This window comes from Chlamydotis macqueenii, chromosome 26 (assembly GCF_036417535.1).
Source record: "Chlamydotis macqueenii isolate bChlMac1 chromosome 26, bChlMac1.mat, whole genome shotgun sequence".
In the NCBI taxonomy this organism is placed as follows: Eukaryota; Metazoa; Chordata; class Aves; order Otidiformes; family Otididae; genus Chlamydotis; species Chlamydotis macqueenii.
The window spans coordinates 336,299-349,185 of record NC_141581.1 but is presented as its reverse complement, the minus strand read 5'-3'; the positions used below and the strand labels follow the sequence as shown (position 1 = coordinate 349,185).

Here is a 12,887-nt window from a genome sequence, read left to right as displayed (position 1 = left end):
AGGACTGTTGAAGAACAGCTGGGCTTCCTCCTCCCAGCCACCACAGCCGGGTGAAGAGTTAAAGCTATTCTGTAAACATCGGAGTTTCCTCCTCTCTGCAGTTTCACACCCTCTTCCTCCTCGTCTTCCTCGTCGGCCCCTTCTTCCCCACCCCTCCCGACCCCCTGGATTTCGGCCACCCTCCCGCCCCGCCGTCCTGCCCTCTCTGCTTCTCCAGCCAGCAAGCAGCCACCTTGCCTTCCCGCCCCCCACCCCGTGCGCCCATTGGATCCGTTATTAAATAAAAATGTTGATTTAAACAGTTTAAAGTCCTTAAAAAGCTGTCTCGGGGTGGAGGGGAGGGCTGGCCGCCCTGATGAGCTGGACCCAGCTAGGAGAAGATGTGGATGGCTTGCGTGGCGGGAGTGTGGCACGCGGGACACTCAGGCTCAGCTTTGCCGCAGATGCGCATGGCGCACTCCATGCAGAAGAGGTTGTGGCCGCAGGGCACCAAGGCGGCAATCACTTCACTCTCGAAACACACCATGCACTCGCGGGAACTCTTGCGGTGCCCGTCGGAGCTGCTGGAGTCGGTGGGCGAGCCTGAGGTGGTGGAGATGCTGCCGGGCAGGGAGGAGGAGGAGGAGTAACCGGTACTGTTGGAGAAGGAGGAGAGCGAGCCTTGGGTGGGCAGCCAGGACAAGGTGCTGACTGGGTCGCTCTGGATGCGGCGCGCTAAGGGGTGGTCCAGGGCAATGCCGCCGCTCTCCGGGAGGGTGGGCGAGTGGCGTGGCGTGGCCGTGCTGCTGTTGCGTCTCTGCGAGCTGTTGATGGAGGAGCAGCTGCTGAAGGCTTGCAAGGGGTTGCCCGAGCGCTCAAAGGGCGACCAGATGGTGGTGGGCGTCGTGAGGTCGAGGGCCAAGAAGTCGAAGCCGAAGTCGCACTCCTCCGAGCCCAGCGGGGCCGGGGGCTCGCTGAAGGTGAAGCCGCTGCTGGTGCTGTAGGGGCTGGTGGGGCTGGTGTCCGCCACCCGCCCGCTGTAGTAGGACTCAGTGGAGGTGCTGCCCAGGGAGCTGAGGCTGTCATTGCGGAGGGTGGCCGAGGGGCGGCGGGCAGGGTGGGGGGCCTTGGCCCACAGGCTGGCTGTGCTGCCTTGCAGGTCGAGGCAGACGTCGGTGCCGTTGGAGTGGAAGTCGTTGTCGGCATTGACGTCGATAAAGGAACCTGTCCGCATGGTGATGTGAGCCTCGATCTCCTCCCTAGCCCGGTCCACGTTCTCGGGCATGCCCGTCACCTCAAAGACAGGCTCCTTGTCTCGGCTGGGCGTCACGATGTACGTGTGCGTCTGCTGCTGGATCCGCTTGATGGTGGCTCCCTTAGGCCCCACTACCAGCCCCACCACACGGTACGGGACCCTCACCTGGATGGTGGTCTGTCCCGGCAGGTTGGGGGGCCCCTGCATCGCTCCTGTCAGCCCATTCACTTTGTTGCGCGTCGCCCGGATCATGGAGAAGTGCTCAGCGGCCGAGAGGATCTCCCTTTTCGCCATCTCCACATCCTCCTTCCTCCCAGTCACGATGAAAACAGGTTCCTCGCCCCTGACCGGTGTCTTGATGTATGTGTTAGTCTTGGCGCGTAGGGCTTTGATTTTGCAGCCTGCAGAGCAAGGAGAAGGAGAAAAAAAAAAAAAAAAAGACACGTTGACATGTCAAAGCTGAGACCTCGCAGGGACCTCCTGCTCACCCAGGACGGGGAGATGCAGGACCAGCAGGTCCCTTTTGTTCTGCACCCACAGCACAGACAGTCTTGAAGAGAGGGGTCCCCCCTGCCTCAAAGGGAGCCAGGGGTTCACAGCTCAGTGCTGGGGGGCTGCACCAGCTCGCCTGAGACATCGCCAGGCTCCTGGGACTGGCCTGACACCTCCTCCGCACCACAGTGGGGAACAAGGAGCTGTGGGACGCAGCCTGTGGCCCAGCTCCCGCGGGCTAGGACAACGCACGGGCACAGAGCGGCTGAGGCAGGCAGCCATGGGGCCACTTTCCGGTGCAACGAGGGGATGGGAAGCTGGGTTTACTCAAAAGGTGTTTAAGGAGGTGCAAGGTAAAAAAAAACAAACAAAAAAAACCAAAAAAACACAACCACTGAAGACGGAAGGGAAGGAAAAGGCTTGTTTGGGTCCTGTAGGTTTGTCCAGACCTCTCGGCCAGCAGCTAAACTTGAGAAACAGCCCCGGCTGCAGCCCAAGAGCAGCAGCGATGGCCCTGGAGGGCCGGGGCAGTCGGAGCTCCCCGCAGCCAGGTGGCACAGGCACACCCTGCCTCCCTCTCCCCCTCCTTTGGGAGGAGACCCCAGGGCAGAGAGGCTGCGACCTCTCTGGCTGCAGCAGGGTTGCTCACGGGGCACCAGCTCTCCCTGTTCTGGAAAGACCTGCTTCCCCCGCACAAGGAACATGATTCAGCAGGCAGAGCCCAGGCTGGGACGCAGGAGACTGAGGCGCTGCTGCCAGCTCTGCCTTCTCCTCGCACAACCCTGGGTGAGTCTCTGCTCCTTTCCTCCCGTGGGCGAGCTGGGCTCCGGCTGCGAGTCCCTGCAGTGCCTGCCCAGCGAAAGGCTCCTGCTCTCCTCCGGGACCGGTCGCCACGGCTCCTGCCGAGAAGCTGCCTCTGGTCACACACGCAGCACTGCTCCCTGCAACCCCAGCCCCGCTAATTGCATCCGCTCTGCCTGCACTCCAGTGCACGCACTTAATTAAATTCCCATGAGCCAGGCACACCGCACCAGGAGCTCAGTCCAGCTGGCCGCCCTCTGCTCCCGGCACACGAGGGCGAGTAACGCCCCACCCCAATCCCACGCACCCTCTGAGCTTTGCAGGGCACCCAGAGCAAAGCCAGGAGCCTGCAGGGATGAAGGCTGCCCGAGCAGAGCCCCAAGATTTTCCCTGTCCACGGCAAATGCTGCTGCTGCAGATCCACGTCGATAAATAGCTGCACATGGGCACGGAGAGCTCGGCTCCTCGCAGACACAGCCAAGGCAGCCGCAAGCGCCCGGCTGGCTCCTCCACAAACGGCTCACTCGGGGCACTCCTCTTCCTCCTCTTCCCAGACGCTCCCTGAGGAAGGGCAGGGCTGCTCCTCCAGCTGCGAGGCAAGAGAAGGGTGGGCCCCGGAAGGGTGAAGGGACTCAGCAGCGCTGGAGCAGCACAGGGTGTTCAGGCAGCTCTGCCCCAACCAGGCAAACTGACCCACGCTCGCTAGCAGCTGGAGAGGAGAGGCCTAACGGGGGCCGTGCTACTCCTGGGGACCCGAGTGCGGTGCATCTACCAGGGCATTAAGCATCCCGGCACGCAGCATTAATGACCAGGGAAGAGGAAAACAAGGTGCCAGACTTTGCCGTGCAGCCTATAAACAAGGTGGCTTTAAAAGCCCTTTTCAGATCCCAAAGAAAACATCTCCAAAACTGGGCAAGGGGGACAGAACAGGGGGCGCAGACCAAGGGCTGCTGCAGCTCAACAGATCCCTTCTCAACACCAGAGCCTGGGAGCAGCTCAGCTGCCACGCTACGGCTCTTTGGCAGAGGTCTGAGCCCCCACGAGTCCAAACTCATCGTGACAACCCATGGCCATGCTCAGCTGCAAGCAAAGACCCTCAATCGGCGAGTCTCAAGCACACGCAACCCCACCGAGTCGCAGCCCCTCATGCCACCACCCAACTCCGCCTGCAGAGACAGCACCGATGGAGGGGTGCAAGCTGGATGCTCCCCTCGTCTCCGGACCCCACATCTCCACTCCCAGGGGATTCTCCCCGGGATGATGCAGCGATGGACGCAGCACCCCAGGAAAGGCGGCTGCTCTCCCTGAACATCCTTTCTCGGCACCACCAAAGAAGACTTTGCCTCTGCCAGGAGCCCCAGTTGGATCAGGGCTGTGACTATTGCAAGGGCCCATCAAAACCAGCACAGCGCAGGCCAGGGCAGTGGGCTGGGAAGGTCTTCTCCGTCTTCTGCACTCCTGCTGCTACCCAGGCAAGACATAAGAGACCCAACGCAGCTCATCCACTCGCTGATCCCCAGCACGGCCCGGCCAGCATCTGCTTTGGCACACGGTGGCCTCCTCCACACAAGGAGAACACAGCCAGCTGATCCTCTTGGCCAGATTGCATCTGATTCTGCCCAAAGAGATCTGCGCTTGCAGCGCCCAGCTCCGAGCTACGAAAACCCAAGAAAGAGCAAACAGAGCTTTTTCCAGAGGAGCCTGTGATGCCACCAACCAGGAGGACTGCCTTCATCACAGCCTCCGCAGCCCAGGAGCCGGCTGGTGCCTTGCGGCTCAGCTTTCTGGAGTGGGCTACCCACTGCAGAAAGATGTTGCCTTTCCTCTTCCCCTGCTCCGCAGCATCTCCTGGCCTCAGATCCGGCGTTACAGTGCTACCGGTCGCCTTCGTTACAGGCGAATGGCACGGGATACGCCAGGACCGGGGCCAGACGTGGAGGAGACACGTTGCACCTCCATCCCGTCTCATCTTCTCTTTTGCTGAGCGCTTCTTCCCACCTCTCTGCAAACAGTAATTAATTCATCTTCGCAGCCGTGCTGCGGGAGGCAGGCACATCACACCTTTGTTTCTTCTCCAGGCACAGGGAAAAGTGAGGCAGGGAGGCTGGGCTCCCAGCCTTGGGCCAGAGGATAGGAAGCCAGTGCCAGAGCCAAGACACGCAGGCAGATTACTTCAGTGATCAGATCAATCCGTGCGACCCACTTCAGGATTTTCTGGCTGACCCAGAGAGGTGGGAGGAGGCAGCCAGGCCAGCCTCAAAGGACGTGGCATGACGGGTAGAGGACAGCAGAGAGCAGCAGCCCAGGGCTCAGAAATAGGAGAGGCTTCATCGCAGCCCCAGCAATTCGCTGTAAGTTTACAGATCCTGGGGCTGGTCCAGAAGCCGAGGCCTGCGGTCTTCCCGTGCCTCCTCCAAGTGCCGAAACACCCGCCGTGCTCTGCCAGGGAGGAGAGCTGCTGTATTTCATCCTTCCCTGGATCACCTCTTCAAGCATCCCAGTGTCTTCTATAAACGGCAACTTTCCCAAATCCTTCGCAAAGCTGCGAACAGTCCCTGTGTGGAGGAGCAGAGCCCTGGGTGAGGAATTGTGTCTGGCTCCATCCTACAAGAGGCACGTGGCGTAGGAGGGGAGAGCAGAGCCCAAGGCTCTCGGCTGCACCGGCCACCCGTCACCCTCTTGGCCTCGTTGGGGCAGAAGCTGCTGGAATTGCACCTCCAAAGCCAGGACGTCAGGGAGCAATGCCAGCACGGTGCTGACATGCAAGAGCCAGGGCAACTCTAACATCCAGCCTGCCCCGTGCTCCCCATCTCCCTTTCCCCCAGTGATTTCCGTTTACCACCACTGCTCTTTTTGCTGGTTAGCGAAATCAGCCCACACCACTGCAATCAATGCCCACAGCAGTTTTTGGAGACGGTCCCTCCCACGGCAGGAGTCATGAATGGGCTTGCACGCAAAGGCACGGCTACGTAAATCTGCCAGGCCACGCTGCCTTTCGGTAGCCATGCGGGCAGGGAGGAGAAAAGCCACAGATCCCGGCTGGCAGATGCTGCTCCACACCATCACCGATGCTGACGTGGATGAGGGGTTGTGGCAAGCACCTCTCCAGCTCAGTCAAGAAGACCGAGACTTGCTTTACACAACAAAGGTTTACCTGCCGAGCTGCTGCTGCTCCTTTCTGGAAAGGGTTAAATTAGTGGATCTGGAGGAGAGAAATCGAAGAAAAAGGAGACTTAGGAGAAATCGCGCTGGACAGCCCATGTAGGAGAGCCGTGCATTGGTCTGACAGGCAAAGTGCCACCTCGGCTGCTGGGACCTCCCAGCCACATCGCTGCTGGGCTCTGCGGACAGCAGGACTGGTCCCAAAGCGCCCCAAGAGCTGCTCGCACACCACGTATGGGGAGAGAAACCCAGCCTTGTCCCACATCCAGACCCTTCCAGGGCACCCGATATCCACGTCTTCATCCCTTCCTACGCTCTGATTGCGGGAGCACCCCAAGCGCCTGCTCCCAGGGTCACAGTTGGGCTGAGCAGCGCAGGAAAGACAAGAGTGAAGGCGACAGAGTCCGAGGGAGCCCGACCCAGCCCCGCAGCATCACGTCTCGTCATTGGAACGATGCCAAGCCCGACAAAGCACCCCCAGGCTCCATGATGCTGCGTAGCTGGGGTTAACCCTCAGGGCTACCAAAGACCGAGGGAGACTCACATGCGGGGACCTGGGGACCAGAAGGACCCAGGAGCCAGTGCGGAGGCAGGAGCATGAGGCGACTGAGAAGGGCTCTGCTCGTTTTCAAGCTCAGTGTGAGACCCAGAGAGGCGAGCAGCTGCGAATGACCTCGGTATCGCTGCTTGGGCTGCACCAGCCTCACACATCCCTGATCTAAACCTGCTGCTGGCGGCATGGGAGAGCAGCCAGAGCACAGAGAGACTGCTGACTGTCCGGTCCCCTTGGACGCTCCCCCCACCAGCAAGAACTGGGGGTGCCAAACACTAAGCCCCCCGTCACGCCAAAACCCCAGTACGACAGGGCTGCGGCGTGGCATCCGAACAGACCAGGAGCTGCAGAAAAGCTGAGACCAGGAGAGGGGCAGGAAACACACAGGGGAAAACCCCCGGGGAAAGCTGTTCCTGGTTGCGGACCGGAGCAGCAGCAGGTACCTCCAGCCCATTGCTGGCCACAGCCCCGAGCCCACCCAGCACCCCTTCTCAAAAGCTGGTATAATAATTCCTTTTCCAGCTCTTTCCCAGGAGCCCCACGAGCCCATGGAGCTTAGTGAGCACCCAAACTCTGCGTGAGGTGTTCGGGGTGGGTACTCAAGTGCACGTTGAACTTGCTGGGGTGCTGGAGGCACAGCACCAGGGACGCACCACAGCCGAAACACCCAATGCCAGCTGATGCGAGGAAGGCTGCCAACCAACAGCAGCCATTCCTCCGACCTCCTCGAACCCACGAGGCCAACGCATTTCCCAGTGGAGGCCAGAGCCCGTTACAGGTTTGCTTTAAAGTTGCCAGACCCCGGGGCGTTGTGGAGCCTGCCAACGAGGCCACCAAATCCCGGTCCCCATCTAGCCCAGGGAGAAGGAGGGATCCTCCCGAGCAGGGCGCGGCGCCACACTCCTCTTCTCTGGTGACGTCGCAGGTTTCGCCACGCGGTTCGGCTGGCCCAGCTGGGCTCGGCAGGCTGATGGGACCACACGGCCGGAGCGGTGGGACCGAGGAGGGGTGCATGGAAAGTTGGGAGGCCAGGGAAGCGGGGCCGGCTGGGAGGCAGCGCAGGCCAATGGGAAGCGCAGAGCATGATGTCACCGCGCTCATCACAGCATGGCTCTGGCTAACAAAGAGAACAATGAGGCTGCCCAGCTCCCCGCTTCTCCCCAAGAAAAAAATGTCCCCCCGGGCCCCCAGCCCACAGCCCCCCAGCCAGAGAGGGATGGGAGCGGTGGGAGCAAGGGCATGGCCAGCGTGCCAGAGTCCTGCGTGGTGAAAACACCCCGAGGTCAGGCTCCTTCCGAACTGAACCGCCCATCACCGCTGGGATCCCTACGGGCAGCAGCTCCCTTCCGTTTTCTTTTTTTTTTTTTTTCTTTTTTGTCCTCAAATCCTCCTACCTGGGGCTTTGTCTTTTTTTTCTTTTTTTTTTTTTGGTAAAGGTGAAACTTTGGTGATGGGCTACTTCGGATTTCCTTGAGACAAAGCCCATGCCGGGCACACCCACCCAAGGAGATGAGGCGTGCCCGGGCGTCCTTTTGTGACAGCTGAGTGTGAGTGGGCTCTGCTGCCTGCAGAGCTTCACCTCATCAACGAGCGGCTTAATTACCATTTATATACCAGTTCTGCGATACCGAACACCATTTACACGGCAAGTCTGAGATACCGAGCTAGAGGGGCGGGGTAGGGGGAAAGAGGTGCTCAACTACAATAAAATCAAAGCTTTCTCCTGCACTTCGTGTCCTGGCAGCTCCCACGGACTCGCGTGGCTCCCGAGAACTTTCGCGTGCGAAAGGCGTTTATCCCACCCGTGCCCTTTTGCTGGCCCACATCGTTCAGTGAATATTTACAGGCAAGCGCGCTGGGCAAAGACACAAAGGGGAGCAGCCCCCTCCCAAAACCCACGGCCGAGGCGCGGTCGCGGGAGGGAGTTTCAGGGCCGCGAGATTCGCTGCCGTTAAGTTTGCGCCGCCGGCTGGGGAAACAAAAAAAAAAAACAAACCCCAAACTGACCCAAATCCTCGGGGAAGCGGGAGGTGGGGGGGGGGGGCGGACAAAGCGGGTGGAGGGTCCCCGCGCGTCCTCCCCACGCGGGGCGGGGGGTTACCTTGCCGGCCCACGATCTCGGCGACGTGCTCGGAGCTGGGGACGGGGACGCACTCAGTCATGTTCACGCTCTTCTTCCTGCTCCCCAGGGCGGCCAGCGGCTCGGCCAGCAGGGCGGCAGGCGGCCCCGGCTGCGGGGCGAAGTTACCGAAGGCTGCGGGGGGGGAGGCGGTGCCGGCGGCCGGCGGGGAGCAGCCGCCGCCGCGCTCCCGTCCCTGCAGGCCGCCCGGCCCCGCGCTTCCCGCTGCCGCCGCCTCCGGCTCCGCGCCGCCCGCCTCCGCCGCCCGCAGCCCGCGCTCGCCCGCCTCCTCCAGTCCCAGCAGCGAGAGCTGGTCCAGGGCGAACCTCAGGGCGGCGGCTTCGTCCTCCGGCGGCGGCGGCGGCCCCTCCCTCTCCCGCCTGGGCTCGGGCTCCGGCGGCGGCTCCTGCCCGGGGGGCGGCGGCGGGCTGAGCAGCGCCAGGCCGCGCGGCGGGCCGCGGGAGGGCTGGCCGCCCTCGGGCTGGTAGATGGAGCCGGGCATGGCTGCGGAGCGGCGGCTGGCGGAGGGGAGCGGAGCGGGCCGGGGCGGTGCCCGGCCGCCTCTCTGCGCGCCCCCCGCCCCCGCCCCGCCCCAACAATGGGGCCGCGCCCCGCCGCGCGCATGCGCCCGCCAAGCCCTCGCAGATCCCCCCCCCCCCCCCCGGTGAGGCGGCCCCGGCCCCGCCCCGCCCCTCGGCGCGGCCGCGGGAAAACCCACGCGTGTCCGGCCGCCACCGGCACCGCCCCACCCGCGGCTGAAGGCGTGCGGCCAGAGCGAAGCGGGGTTGCTGGCGGGGCACGGAGCGCGCTCCCGGCCGGGCAAGGGTGGGCGCTGGGGCGGGCAGGGACGGCGCCGCTGTTCAGCGGAGTCGCAGCACCCCGCTCCTTCCCTCTACGCCTCGAACACGAGTGTTTTCTAACGTAAAGCCCCAGCCCGGCCCTCGCGCGCAGAGATGCCTTAAAAAACAAAGCCGAAAACCGAGGGAGGCAGGAAAGGCAGCAGGTTCGAGGCTGGCGGCTGCGGTTACGCGGGACCATGCACCACAGCACCCTCGAGCTCTTTCACCAACACGCTGGCCAAGTCGGGTACCGCTCTCCACAGCCCTTCTATTGACACGAGACTCATCTTTCCCAGCAAAGAGCAAAACCGGAGCGGCCAAGGACATGGCCACTCCTCACAGCACTCCAGCTGCTCCCACGCGCCCGTTTCACGCAGGCTGGGACCACGCAGCGTTTAGCAAGCACTGGAGGGCATGGGGCGACAGGACAGCTGCGCTTTCGGTACCAAAGGAAGTTTCCTTCTTCTTGAGTTACAAAAGCTAAGAAAACATCAAATCTTTGTTCTTTCTCCCACCTTTCCCCCTTGGCTCTTTAGATCCTGTCCGTTTATCACACTCGGCAGCGAAGCAGTCACGTTTCTGCTTCAGAGCTGCAGCAACCTCAGCAGCTCGCGTGCGCCGAGACCACGGGGATCTCGACCACCCTCCCGAGCCTGCCTTGCCAGAAAGCCACCGCAGCAGGTCCCTGCTCTGATGGTTTCTTCCCCCCAAAAGGCAGCTGGCTCACTGGAGAGGGAAAAAAAAAAATAATTAAAAATAAATAAATAAAAAAAAAAGATTCCCTCCAAATTGTTTCTTCCACCCGGGCCACTGCTTTGCAGGGCCTTTCCACAGCCAGAGCTTTAAGAAATCCTTCCTCGCAGCGATGGCACAGCGCACTAATTCACTTTAGTACGACATTGAGACCAATTTCCAGCTCACCCACTGCCTCAAATTCCACAGGTCCTATTCGCGAGCTTCGTTTTTTCCATTTTCACGTAATTGTCTTTCCCAACCACTGTCTTTGGGACTAATTCAACCATTCGTCTTGGGATTGGTTTTAACTGCAAGAACCATCAGTGCCCGGTCTAGAAACCCCTACTCCGTCCCAGGAAACATTAACTCCTGCTGGTCAGCGGCCTGGACACACAAGCACGTGGTCTGTCCCTGTGCTTCTAAGTTTTGCCCTTCAGCCGGTGACTCTCCTCTGCACAAGGACTTTCACCTTCTGATGGTCTGAATGCGTCACCCTTAAACTTTTACAGGATCTTCCCAGCGAGAGAACCGCCACCAGGAACTGCCTCCTTACTTCTTTCCATTTCTCTTACCTGCCAACTAAACCTGACATCTTCTGGCTGCTAAAGCTTCATGAAAACAGGTAACAAGCTACCTCTCCTGCCATTTTACCTTCAGAGGTCGTGGCAGTGGGCTCCCACCGGCTCTTCCTTTCTGGACACCAGCAACTTCTCTTTTCCCCCAAAGCGTTCGTGGCTCGATTTCACAGATTCATCCGTGTCCATCCAGACTCCTGACTGCTTACACAGATGCGTTGGTGCGAGCACAACTCTGGGAACCCTCCCACTTCAGACTCGTCCTCCCCAAGCTATTCAGAGAGCCGTCAGGCTCCAGACGTATTACAGACAGCTTGCACCTACTGTGAATTGAAGCTTCTCCTCCAGGGACAGACGTGGCAGAACAAGCAGATTTGAGCCACACAAGATGGCTGTGAGGTATCTCCCCCCCCCCTCACTTCCCAAAATGTTTTGCCTACTAAGCTGAAATACCTCAGGAAAGTACTAAAAATGGTGGGTTGTCCACTACTTGAGACAGAGCAGTGAAACCCCTCCCTTCTGAGCTTCTCCCATTTCCAGAAAATGTAGAAAACTCATTAGTGACCAACGCTATGTCTCTGCTGACTTCTCTGTGCAACCTGCACCAGCGCAGAAGACTATACCTCGTATCTAAACCCATCCAAACAGCTCCTTATGCCCCTGCAGCAACCCCACTACTAGCACCTTCCTTGCCACCACAGGCCACCATGTCACCATCTCTCAAGCCCCAGGAGAAGCGGCACACGTGGGCTTTCAAACTCACCTCAGGAAGTGCAACGCCGTCTTCAAACACTGCCATTTTTGCCTACTCCGTACTCTCTCAGTTCTTTTGGGAAATTACTATATCCAGTCTAACACCACCTAGAGAAACCGCCAGTTGTTATTTTAAGTGCTTTTGGCAGACCTGGTTTGTAGATGTTATGCCTATGATCTGTTCCATTTTCAGCAGAACTAGCTCACACTTTCTCCTTAGATTCTTAATTTCACTTGACACCAAGTTGCCTTCGGGTGTTTTTTTTTTTTTTAAACCTGAGTAATTAGCAGGTCTTTAAGAGACTTGTGTCTTCCATTAACAGAGAAAACTGATTATATAAATTAGAGAAGTTCTTTAGCACAACTCAGTTTCTTTACCAAAACCCAACCATACAGAAGCTCCAACTTCCCCGAACACAAGAGAGAAGGGAGGCGCTTGCTTGCTGCTTCCAAACGCATCCCTCCAGGCAGTTTCCCCATCCGGGCTCATTCACAATTGCTTCTGCTGCCTCTGCCTGTAATCATTTGGTCTCTGGCCACCCACAGAACAATGATGTGCCCCAAAATGACCAACACAATCCCCTGCATACGTACAGAAAATGAAAGAACACCGTACCAGAGCAAAGCAGAGGTGTAACAATCTGTTAAGCCATTTTGCATATGGGGAAACAGACCAACGTAACTGCAGCAGAGTTATTAGTACCACCACGGCTGCGCAAACCTCACTCCTCCAAGCGCAATACTGCAACAGCCACTCTTACTCCAGGTCAAGCGTGCGAAGGCAGAAGTTACAGCACCCTACCTAGATTATCTGTTCCGCTACAAGACCACCCTTTTGCTGACCAAGCCCTAAAGAGGGGACTATTGAACACACAGGGGGGAAACCCCATCCTCACAACAAACCAAAAAAACCCCACAGTTATCCATTTGCCTAAATCACAGCACATTAGCCAAATGCTGTAAATGGGATCCAAAGTTTGGGGGGGGGAGGGGGGGGGAGGGGGGGGAATACTTTTAAAGAACTGTTGTAGTTGTTCCTCTCAGCTCTTTAAGGACATCAAGCTCTGCTTCCTGCACTGTTCAAGCATGTCCAAACATCACGCAAAAAAATACAGGCTTTGAGGATAGCGCAGAAAAGGTGGTGCAGCTTGGAAAATAATTATAAAAAAAGTCCTTACTTGTGTGTGGGAAGGCTTAAGCGAATATTTCAGCACATCAGGAGCTGAATCACTGCAGGTAGGTGGAGCCAGACAGATTGACAAGATCTGTAACTTGAAAAATGACCTCAGTCTGAGATCAATCATCTCACAAAGTAGCTGACTGAGGGAACAACATATGGAGACAGCTCAAGGTGATGAAGCTCAATGTCAACAAGACACGCAAAAGCTGTGTGAGAGGCCTGTGCTACAACTGACCAACTATTACATAACTCAAACCATGGACAACTGCAATCCTCTTGGCACCAACAGGCTGAATGGTCTTTTTTTTTCCTGTTACTTCTTAGTATCACCACCACAATGCTCTCTTAACAGATCTCCCTATTACAGCAGCACATAACAAAGGCACTTTGGGGAAAGCCATTAGCAAACATCTCTTTTTCATGCATTAGATTAATGATCTAGCT

The 12,887-nt window shown here is 58.7% G+C and overlaps 1 protein-coding gene across 1 annotated transcript; it reads right to left on the bottom strand.

The window, feature by feature from the left end:
* Window positions 1–193: 193 nt before the first annotated feature.
* On the bottom strand, window positions 194–8,924 carry MEX3D (mex-3 RNA binding family member D). The gene is made up of 2 exons (XM_086767595.1): window positions 8,344–8,924; window positions 194–1,635 (listed from the first exon to the last, which is right to left on the bottom strand). Exons 1-2 carry the CDS (start codon window positions 8,861–8,863, stop codon window positions 371–373), a joined length of 1,785 nt encoding a protein of 594 aa, XP_086623721.1. The 5' UTR covers window positions 8,864–8,924; the 3' UTR covers window positions 194–370.
* Window positions 8,925–12,887: the final 3,963 nt, after the last annotated feature.

Coding starts and splice junctions, on each gene's coding strand:
- MEX3D (XM_086767595.1), bottom strand. CDS start 8,863: ATGCCCGGCTCCATCTACCAGCCCGAGGGCGGCCAGCCCTCCCGCGGC. Junction 1,636..8,343: donor CGAGATCGTGGGCCGGCAAG/GTAACCCCCCGC, acceptor CTTGCTCTGCAG/GCTGCAAAATCAAAGCCCTA.